The sequence below is a fragment of the Hibiscus syriacus genome, unplaced genomic scaffold (assembly GCF_006381635.1).
Source record: "Hibiscus syriacus cultivar Baekdansim isolate YM2019G1 unplaced genomic scaffold, ASM638163v2 tig00110348_pilon, whole genome shotgun sequence".
NCBI classification, from domain to species: Eukaryota; Viridiplantae; Streptophyta; class Magnoliopsida; order Malvales; family Malvaceae; genus Hibiscus; species Hibiscus syriacus.
Window position 1 is genome coordinate 2,734,297 of NW_024062699.1, and position 11,769 is coordinate 2,746,065.

General features: G+C 36.4%; 1 protein-coding gene across 1 annotated transcript; it reads left to right on the plus strand.

Moving 5' to 3' along the window:
- Positions 1–10,347: 10,347 nt before the first annotated feature.
- On the plus strand, positions 10,348–11,133 carry LOC120120935. Its single transcript, XM_039140421.1, has 2 exons — positions 10,348–10,812; positions 10,846–11,133. Exons 1-2 carry the CDS (start codon positions 10,348–10,350, stop codon positions 11,131–11,133), a joined length of 753 nt encoding a protein of 250 aa, XP_038996352.1.
- Positions 11,134–11,769: the final 636 nt, after the last annotated feature.

An 11,769-nucleotide genomic window follows, 5' to 3' on the forward strand; every position in this document is an offset into this window, starting at 1 on the left:
TCGATCCAAGTTAGTCGGGTGATGTTTTTACTCTCGTAGAATTTATTCTTCGTATGAGTTTTAGCAAATAACCCATGGGATACATACTTTATACCTTCGTAGGAATTTATTCCTCGTATGGGTATAAGACAGTGAATCCCCTCGAATTGAACTCGTTCCGCTTGAAACCTGTAATGGGTAAGGATCGAGGGTTTGGCAGCCCAAGGGGCACCGACATCAAGGACAATTCGAGTCCTTTTTTCGTTAGAGCCGAAACCAAGCATATAGTGAACCGTCGAACGATCACCCTAGGTATAGTCATACCGAACCTTTGTCCGTCAGTAGGTACCTAAAATAGGTGTACACAAAGGAGGAATATTCTAAACCCTTATCTTTTGTTTTAATTTCGTAGAATTTGTTTTCTTTTTGAATAAAGCATGCGAACTAGATACCATGCGGTTAGGATTATTTTCTTGAAATTAAATCAATTTTGGGTAGATAGCATGTCCGGGTAGGATTGTTATCTATTGAAAGCATGTTTGGGTAGATATCATGATGGGGTATGTTATATTCATCTCTAAATAATATATATATATATCGATTGTCTTACCTTTACTAACTAATTTCTTTTCTTTTCTTTGTGTGCACTAACTTATTTATTTTCTGTTGTTTTTGTTTTTTTTCATTCTTCTTTACATTTGCATCATAACATAATGCGAAAATGTTGATCAGCAAGGGGATATTCGAGAGAAAATTTTCACAAGAAGAGATAAAAGTTTTCAACCAAGCAGTCGCGTACACAGACATGCGCCGAAGGCTAAAAAGGAAATGCACAGAGTACAAGAAGGAGAATTGCTCAAGACGATCGTGCAACGTTCGAGATTAAAATGATGAGCCACTGATCCGATGAGTGATCCAGCAGTCGATTTTTATCTACGATCATTTCATCGCTATTTATCAAGGAGCGACACACTGACTTCCGCACCACTGGGGTATTAATAGAGTTAGGTTACAGAATGCTTTAGGGGCATCAGTTCCAAATACAAGATCCGAGACAAAGCAGTGAGCTCGAAGATCGTGCAACCTTTAAGACTGAAGTCTGAGGATTGATCCAGCAGTAGATTATTTACGATCGTTCCGACGTTATTCATCGAAGAGTGATGCACTGACTTCAGCATCGCCGGGGCGTTAAAAGAGTCTGTTTACAAAACGCTTGAGGGGCATCATTTTCAAGGATGAAGATCCCAGATGAAGTAGCGACCCATTTCAGATTCAACATCTAAGAGAAGTCAAGTCTGTAAAGTGGACTGTCTTGTAATGTGAAAACTTTTATTTCTGGTGAAATTGTTCTAAAATATTCATTGTTGGGATCCCATTTCTGCATTTGCATTTGCATCGTTGCATTTTGCATAACATTCATTTAAGCATGTTTACATGCATTAATCATACCTTGCTGGAAACTTTGAGGAAGCACTTCTAACTGTGCAATTGCATTCACACAGTGCTGAGAATGGATGCAAAAATATGAGGAATTAAAGAAAGAGCTGAACGAGAGTTTGCAAAAGATGCAAGTTGAGTGGGAGGTTAAAATGGAGCAGATGCAAAAGACCACCGTGGATTGTATCTTGCAAAACCAAAAAGACCTAGTTGACCAAATGGTAGCAAAGATGGCTGAGCTCAACCAAGAAAAAGGATTCCTAGTCACCAAGCGACGAGAAGAGCCAAGAACGAGATCCCAGAGAATTTGAAACAGTGGTGCAGAGAGACATTCCATGGAATGAGAGGACAAAATTCTCACAACAGGATGGATGCAACGGAACTAGTACTAGTTCCCGACTTGGTGCTCCCGCCCAAATTCAAGATGCCCGAGTTTGAAAAGTACAGGGGAACCAGTTGCCCCAATGCCCACCTCACGATGTTTATTCGAAGAATGACGGGATACACTAACAATGATCAGATGTTGATCCACTGCTTTCAAGACAGTTTGATTGGACCTGCTTCAAGGTGGTACCACCAACTGAGTCGTTCTCAAGTCCGCTCCTGGAGGGATTTGGTTAGTGCTTTTCTGGGCCAATACAAGCACATGATTGATATGGCCCCCGATCGAACAATGCTTCAGAATATGGGGATGAAGAATTATGAGAGTTTTCGACAGTACGCACAACGATGGAGGGATATTGCATCTCAAGTGCATCCACCAATGACTGAAAGAGAGTTCATCACTATATTCATAGATACATTACAGTCTCCTTATATCGACTACATGATAGGGGTTGCCACTAAGAGTTTCTCTGACATTGTCAGGTGTGGAGAAATGATTGAAAGAGCTATTAATAATGGCCAGATATGTGGTACTAGCCATACTGACATTGAGGAAAGACCTGAGGTCAGTCTAGTGGATTTAGCTAATCTAGGGACCGTGTCTCATAATGTTTTTCGTAAAAAGGCATTCTGTCGCATCAATCCACTCCCAATGACATATGAAAAATTGCTCCCAATGCTAGTTGAGAGGAACCTTGACCAAGAGAGACCCGTATCCTGAAGGCCATGATATTAACGCCATATGCAGCTATCATGTTGGGAGCTCGGGGCATACCACTAAAAACTGCAAGACACTAAAGGACAAAATCCATAATATGTTTTATTCAGGGGTATCCTAATACTAAGCCAGAGAAGTCATTGCATCAACCACTTGTATCCATAGAGATTGTTTTGTTTTAACTCGTTTTGTTCTTTCTTCAATATTTGCTTAAATATTTTAATCTTTGATGACTGAAATGATGATACTTTCTAAGGTTAAATAATTGAACAAATTTTAATCTTTAGTTCTTTGAATATCGAATGAATTACATTTCTTTTAATTCTTCAAGATTATAGATTTTTGACATACGCCAAGATTGGACCTATCTTATCCCGTCTAAACCCAAAATAAAATCTCTCGATTTTTTTTACCGGAAATAATTCCTGGTCAATACCAAATAACCAATTTTTGACATTCTATCTCTTTGAGACCTTGAAACATTCTTCCCACCTTGAAACACTGCATTTTTTTAGACACAAAAGGCATACCCATACCTTTCTTTGAGTCAATAAAGTCACAATCGTCTTCTTAGACGTAAAACCAACATTTTTCTACCAATAAACCTACAGACATTGAGTACAAGATGTTCACTTGAACATAACCTTCCTACAAAGAAGACACAGTGTGGGGCATCTCGCATCAATTTTCTGAAGACGAGCATGAGCATGAGACATGTTGAGAGCAAAGCGAAGAGAAAAAATAGAATTCATTCAAAATAATTCTATCATGCATTAATTACATTTTTCATGTGAATAAACAATTAATCTGAAAATCTATCCCCCTAGGGATACCTCTTCTGCAAGGACTTCTGTGTATGAGATGATGAACGGCTTTCTTTCTTTATCCCTTCACAAAAGAGAAAATATCCCTTGTGTCCCCTTTGAGCCTGAAGGATATTTTCTTTTGATTCAACCCTAACCAAGGATCACTCTCCACACTGGGGGGGCAATATGAAGGAAATCTGAGTGAAGAAAATTGATCCAAATGAGATACCGAAAGGTGAACCAGACGCAGAGTGCAAAGATCAAACCAAAGAAAAAAACAAAGAGCAAGAGAAATTAAAGCAAAATCAAAGAAAAAGCAAAGAACAAAGAGGACAAAGAACACAGACAAAGAGTCTCCTGACTTAAATGACGCATTGAGCTTCAAACCGTGAGATTAATCAAAAACAATCACTCTAGAATCACTTGACTCGAAGATCATAAAACATCAAGAGAAGGACATGCGAGTATATTCAAATTGAGCAAAACAAGATCGAAGGCATCAGAGTTAATTGATCCTTGGTTCAAGTACCCTTTAAACACATGTTTGGGCCTTTATCCATTTCTTTCATAACCCTGAACCATGGCCTACATTACGTGCCTAAAAGTCCATTCTAATCATACATGGATTTCTAAACAAAAAGACTATCTTGAGATTTCATTCCGCTCATCAGGATTAATCTTTTATTTACAAAAGGTTTTCCAAAATCTTTAATGCATGATAGAGAAAATAACAAAGGGGGGTTCAAGACGTAAATCATGAATAACGTTTTGAAACCAAAGGAGGATTCGAGTTGAAAACCTGAAAGGGCGGCTCGAATATGAAGATTATTACATCGGAGACGATTGCTCAAATCCCTTGATGAGGCATCACACAACATGAATGAGAACATGAGAGTTGGGAGTCAGAGAACACTTCCAATAACTGAGTACAGAAGCTACTCCATCAGATCAGAGAACATCAATAATGAGAACACTATACTCTTGACCAAAATTAACCACTTGAGACTTTTTATCCTTCCTTACTTAACCATCTCTCAAAGATAGCATTGATCTTGACACTTGTTAAATAGCTATAATTTATTGAAAGATTAAAAGAGTAATTAATTCTTTGATATCCAATGAACTCTTGTTTTATGATTTGTCAATTGTGAAACCTTGAAAGGAGCAATATTTTCAAAACTTTTGATTAAACATTTTTCAAAACTATTGATATTTTCAGACTTTTGAAAATAAAAGAAGAAGAAAAACATTTTCAAACAAGATAATCTCTCTGGAGGCGTATCTTGGAATTCAACAATATATCTCCGAAGCTCAGAGTCGAAGTTGGGCAAGAGAAGCTATTTTGGGGCAAAATTTGATGAGGCAAAGAAAACAAATGGTCTCCGGTCAAGGTTTGTAAGAGTACACATTGGTGGAAATACGGACAAGTTGAATCAATGATAGAGTGAAGACTGCTCTCGCGATCATTCTCCTTCTAGATCGAGAAAAGTACATACATACATACATACATACATACATACATACATACATACACATACATACATGATACATAAATTTGCATCAAACATTTATCATCATGTGTATTAAAGACATTTTTCTCCTCGCTGGAGGACAAATTCAATAAAAAAAATCAAATAAATTTCATCTTGACATCCATCATAACATCCAAGATAGTCAGTCAAAAATACATCATTTTGATCTCTCAGGAAATCAGAGCTCGGAAGTAACCAGATGTTTTCAACTTGAAAGAACAATGTAATCCACATATTTGGTTTCCTGAAGTCAGCAATCAGATCTTCTGAAGACGTTTCCTCAACATGCAGGAATCAATAGACAGACTATGAGCTCTTGAGATTTTCTTTAAAAAAATAAAGTGGCGTCTCACTTGAGATAGTTTTCTTAAAACAAATTTTATTTTGTCTCGCTTGAGACAACATTCTCTTTAAAACAAATTACGTCTCGCTTGAGACATTTTTCCACAAATTTTGAGAATTTTAAAACAAATTGCGTCTCGCTTGAGATATTTTTCCTTTGAGATACAAATTTTGAATTTGATTCACTTAAAACAAAATTAATCTCACCTTAGATTGTTGTTTCTTTCAAAACAAATTGCGTCTCGTTTGAGACATTTTCCCTTTGAGATCCAAATTTCGAATTTGTTTCACATTAAACAAAGTTGATCTCACTTGAGATCGTTTTCTCAAAAACAAACTTTGTCTCGCTTGAGACAATTTCTCTAAAAACAAATTTTGTCTCATTTGAGACTGTATCTTAAAGCAAATTTCGTCTCGCTTGAGACATCATTTTCTCTCATAATACAAATTTCAAGGTTGTTGTACTTAAAGCAAAATTAATATCACTTGAGATTTTCAAAGCTGATTTGTCTCGCACGAGACAGTTTTCCCTTTTAACAAATCATGAAATTGTTTCATTGGAAACAAAATAAACACTTTTGAAAACACCCTTGAGATTATTTCCATATAAACAAAATCGACAATATTTGGATCTTTTAAAACGATTTTTGTCTCTTGAGACAGTTTCTCTTGAAAAAAATCTTTGAGTTTGTTCCTTTTGAATAAAAATCTTGGAGTTTGTTCCTTTTGAATAAATATCTTTGAGTTGTTTCTTTTGAAAAAATCTTTGAGTCTATTTATTTTAAAACAAAGTTTTGTCTCTCTTGAGACAGTTTCTCTTGAAAAAAATCTTTGAGTTTGTTCCTTTTGAATAAAATCTTGGAGTTTGTTCCTTTTGAATAAATATCTTTGAGTCGTTTCTTTTGAAAAATCTTTGAGTTTGTTTCTTTGGAAACAAAATTTTTTTCTCTCTTAAGATAGTTTCTTTTGAAACAAAAATCTTTGAGTTTGTTTCTTTTGAAACAAAATTTTGTCTCTCTTAAGATAATTTTACAAAATCTTTGAATCTGTTTCTCTTAAAATGAATTTTTGTATCTCTTGAGACCGTTTCTTTTGAAGTAAATCTTTGAATATGTTCATTTTGAAAATCTTTGAGTTTGTTTCTCTTAACAAAATCATCTTTGAGTCTATTTCTTTAAAAACAAATGTTGTCTCTGAGATAGTTTCTAATTAAAAACTAACTTTGAGATTGTTTCATTTGAAACAAATTTGGTCTCACTTAAGATGAGATCCATCATTTGAGTCTGTTTCTTCTGAAACAAAATTTTATCTCTTAAAGACAATTTCTTTTGGAAAAAATCTTTGAGTCTATTTTACTTTGAAACAAAGTTTTGTCTCTCTTGAGACAATTTTGTGAAAAAATCTTTGGGTTGTTTCCTTTGAAACGAATTTTGTCTCTTTCGAGACAGTTGCTTTGGAAAAACTTATCTTTGAGTTTATTTCACTTGAAACAAAGCAAATATCTTTGAGATCGTTTCTCTTGAAACGAATTTTGTCTCCCTTGAGACAATTTTTATCAAAATCCAATCTTTGAGTTTGTTTCTACTGAAACACATCGTTGAGTTGGTCTCCCTTGAAACCATTATCCCTAGAGATAACCAGCCGTCCTCATCACGTAGGAACCATGTTATCACCTTTAGATGGCCAGAACTCTTCATCACGTATGAGCCGTGTCAACCATAGATAACCAGCCGTCCTCATCACGTAGGAACCGTGTTATCACCTTTAGATGGCCAGAACTCTTCATCACGTATGAGCCGTGTCATCCCCAGACCAGATCTCCACATCACGTAGGAGCCGTGTCAACCATAGATAACCAGCCGTCCTCATCACGTAGGAACCGTGTTATCACCTTTAGATAGCCAAGAACTCTTCATCACGTATGAGCAGTGTCGTCCCCAACAACCAATATTATCCAATTTCTATGTATAAATGGAAGAGAACTAGACAAAAACGTGTTGTCTTATCATCTTTGCCCTATTCTTGTTAACACAAGAATGTGCAAAGAGGGGCAGCTGTAGACACCCGTTTTTGTCCGGGTTTTTTTTATCGTTATTTTTATTATTATTATTATTATTATTTACTATATTATTAATATTACATTTTACATATTTTGCAGGCCAAGCCCAATACAACAAGGCCCACCCGAAGCCCAATAGGCCCAATCCCGGAGCCCAACAATCAACCCATCATATTAGGGTTTCAAACCCTAAATCAGATTAGGGTTTCAAACCCTAAATCAGATTAGGGTTTCAAACCCTAAAACAGATTAGGGTTTCAAACCCTAAATGTTCCAGCCGCCTCATTTCTGGCCGTTGGATCTGGACCCATCCAACGGTCCAGATCACGCAGAGCTTAGGGTTTGAAACCCTAAAATATTCAGCTCAGCCGTTTGGCCTTCCAGCTCCAGCCGCCGCTTGACGTTCCAGCCTCTCAGCCGAGTGAGTGCCGCCGACGATCCCAAGCCACCGCCGTTGTCATCCAGCTTCAACAGTAACTGAACGTCATCCACAGTGCCCAAATCAGTCAAAAAAAAATAATCAAATCTAAAACCCATTAAAATATCATTCTAAATCCCGATTTTTTCGGGATTCAATCGTACCAAATCAGAGAAACAATCCCCATACCCCCCGTAGGCTTCATGATTTCATTCAAACCCCCTAATAAATCAAGCATGCAACCAGAAAAAGAGGGGATTCAAGGGTGATAACAAAAAAAAAAGAGGAGGCATTCGGTAAAAAAAAAAGAAAAAGGGGAGAAAAACCAGAGAGAGTAAACGAAAAAACCATAAAAAGGAGAAAGCATTCGGGTTTCCGAAAAAAAGAAAAAAGAGAAAAAGCCAAGAGTTATATAGCCAAGCCAAAGGAGAGAAGGAGAGAACCCTTACCTCGGTCGGAGGAAGCCATCGAGAACACCAAAGGTCGTCGGTGTCTTATTACTTCGAAAGGTAAACTTGTAGATCTGGGGCCTAGAGTGGGTTTTAGACTAAGATGGTGGGGATTTGGGTTGAGGAGAACGAGGGGGATTTTTTTGAGATAGGTTGCTCCCTCCGGCCACCGTGCGTCGCCGTGGACTCCGCCGGCGGCAGCGGTTGGCACCCTCTCCGATGAGAGAGTTGGGAGAGTTCTCTCCAACTCTCTCTCTGGTTTTTGGTTCAAGTGAAGCAAATGAAGGATGAGAGGAAATTAGCCCGTGTTTTGGGCTTTTAATTCCCCATCTGAAACGCAGTCGTTTTGCCCCAATATTATCTGATTTTTTGAGTTACGGGATAACTACTCTTTTGGTCCCTGATGCTTTGTAACCGTGTTATTTAGCCATGAATGAAACTTTGTGAATTTTTATTTCGGGCATCTACTTTTAGTTGTTTTTATTTAAGTCCTGATTTCTTATATGTTATCATTTTTTGTGTATATTCGAATTTGAACATTAAATTTATAAATATTTTATATTAGTCACTGTTTATTATTTGATTTAATTACTGTTCGGCCCTCTATGTTTCTGTTGATATTTTAATTTGGCCTTAATATTTTTGCATGTTACATTTTGGTCACTCTTACAGTTTATATATTTTGTATTTTGTATACCATGTTCATATAGTTGTATTTGGTCACTAGATCTTCTGTTGCTAATATTTTTATAAATTTGTACATTGTATTCTGCAGTTATATATATATCTTATTTTAGTCCCATTATTAAAGGTAATATTATTATGGTCATACTTGACTTTGGTCCCAATGTTTGTAATAGTTTCATTTTAGTCACCAATCTTGTGTTTTGTGTATTTTCTTTGATGTTCAAATTTGGCTACCGAATTTATGAATTTTTGTTTTGGTCACTGTTGGTTATTTTGTGTTAAATATGGAATGTAGCATGTATGTTTACTTTTATGTCATTTTAATCCTTTATCATCATTTTTGGGTTATTTCCATTTCAATATTGTATTATTTAACATTTGCTACTTGGGTTCTGATTGTTTGTAATTATTGTTGTAGTCCCTAAGTTTCTATTTGTTTCAGTTTAGTCCTAAATTCATGATTATGCTATTTTATTCCTTTAACTTTCTGTTTTACTATTTTAGCCATGTAAGTTCATGTTTTGTCATTTTAGTCCCCGAAATTATCCTATGTGTTTATTTGATTTATATTTATATTTGGATTTGTAATTTCATCTTAGTTTTACTTTAGTCCTTTATGTATGAATATTTTATATAATGTAGTTATTGTGAACGTATATATTATTGGTTCTAGTTATCGTACATGTTTTATTTTATTTTTAATCGTGCTCATTTCCTTGGTTTTATTTATTTGTTAATATTATTAGAATACTTTCAAGAACATGTATGCGTAGAATGAGCGTGGAAAGTACCACTTGATCGAAGTGGTGTGATCTGGTACGGCATTTTAACGACATAGAAACTTGAAATAAGTCGAGTATGTTTTGCTAATAAATTTGTTCAAACGATGCAATGTGTGTTATTTTAAATGACAATTTACTTTATTTTATGTGAATGTAAATTTCAAATATTTTAATTTGTATTCAATTCACGTTTTTAGTTAATCAATTTATTCGTATGTAAACATTGTTTTTAATTATATTCGATTTGTATTTTTAACATAATCAATGATAGAATATTCTTTTACGAATGAGAAATAGTTCGAGTTAGTTGTCCCGATGGAGGATTGCTAATTTCAAGATTTCCTTTCGAGTTAAAGAATTTTCTCTGATTAAATAATTCGAAGCAAATTAATTAATGTTCGATAAATGGATCATAAATTAACTTTATATTCGATTTGTAATTTCCACCATTATGACAATGTGTAAGTGACACAGTACCAATTTTGGGCGCTGTGGGGTGCTAATCCTTCCCCACGCGTAACCGACTTCCGAATCCATTTAAATGAATCTTTGGTAACGCAGACCGAATCTTGTCTTAAAAAAATGATTTTTCTTAAAATTGTTTTAAAAGACGTTTTTAGGTATTCGACCTACCTAACCCAAAGGTTGATGGCGACTCTTTTTAATTTTATTCAAATCAATGCAAAATCATCCATTTTATTCAAAAGACGTTTTACGGGCATAGTTCTTGGGCGGAAAAAAGCACAATTGGGAGATGATTTCTCGTTTGGCTTCGACTTCTTCGCTCCCGTGGTGTATGGGAGGTGATTTCAATGAAATTATTCACTCTGATGAGAAAAGAGGGGGGAGGAAACCGGTTAGAAGTTATATGGAGGAGTTTTTTCAATGTCTTCGCGGAGCCGATCTGTGGGATATTCGACCTAAAGTCGGTTGGTTCTCTTGGGCAAGTGGTACCCGGGCTAAGACTTATGTTTGCAAGAGAATTGATAGATTTGTGGCGAAAAATGATTGGAGGCTTAAGTTTCAGGATTGTTCGATTGAAACGATTCCGATGGCAATGTCTGATCACTCAGCTATTTTGTTGAAGATGGTTGGGGAGGAAAGAATTTGCGATACTAGAAAGGATTATTTCAAATTTGACTTCTGCTGGGCTAATGAAGACCAATGTAGGGATATTGTGAAACGGATTTGGGAACAAGATGATTCTTTCACGGCAAAGGTGGGGAAAATTGGCATTTCTCTTGGAGATTAGCAAAGGTCGAGGAGGACTCAAGCTAAGAGGGAAGAGAGGCGGCTAAGGGATTACTTAACTCGACTTCAATCAGGTCCGATCACGGATGTGAATTGTGAGCTTCGTCGCAAGGCTTTGGTGGATCTTAAGGAGGTTATGGATAAAGATGAAAACTATTGGTTCCAGAGATCCCGTGTTGCTTGGCTTAAGGACGGGGATCGTAACTCATCGTTTTTCCATGCTAGGGCTAATGGGCGCCGTAAAAAGAATAGGATTGAGGGGCTGCTGAGTGAAGGGGGGTTGGAGTGATAAGTTGGAGGACATGTTCGGTGTTGCTATAAGATACTTTTCCTCTCTTTTTTGCTCGTCCGAAGCGGCTCCCGATGAGGAGATCCTTCAAGCCATTGATCGATGCGTTTCTCAGAGTGATAATGATTTGCTTTGCCGAGCGTTTTCTGCGGAGGAGGTCACCAGTGCATTTGCCCAAATTAATCCTTCGAAAGCTCCTGGGTTTGATGGCCTTTCAGGTCATTTCTTTCGCTCTTTTTGGAATATTGTGGGTTGTGATTTTGTTAATCTTTGTCTATGTCTTTTGAATGGTACGATGGATTTTAATTTTGTTAATCGTACCATTATTGTTCTTATTCCAAAGGTTGATAGCCCTACTTTAATGAAGCAATTTAGACCGATTAGCTTATGCTCGGTCATCTATAAGGTCGTGTCAAAAGCTATTGTTAATCGTCTTAAACCGTTGATGCATGGTTGTATTGCTGAAAATCAATGTGCGTTTGTCCCTGGTAGACGTATATCTGATAATTTTTTAGTTGCACATGAGCTTATCCACTATCTTAAAGGGTCTAAAAATGGTCCTAATAAGGGAGCTGCGATAAAACTTGATATGGAGAAAGCGTATGATAGAGTGGAATGGGGTTTTTTGTTGGATGT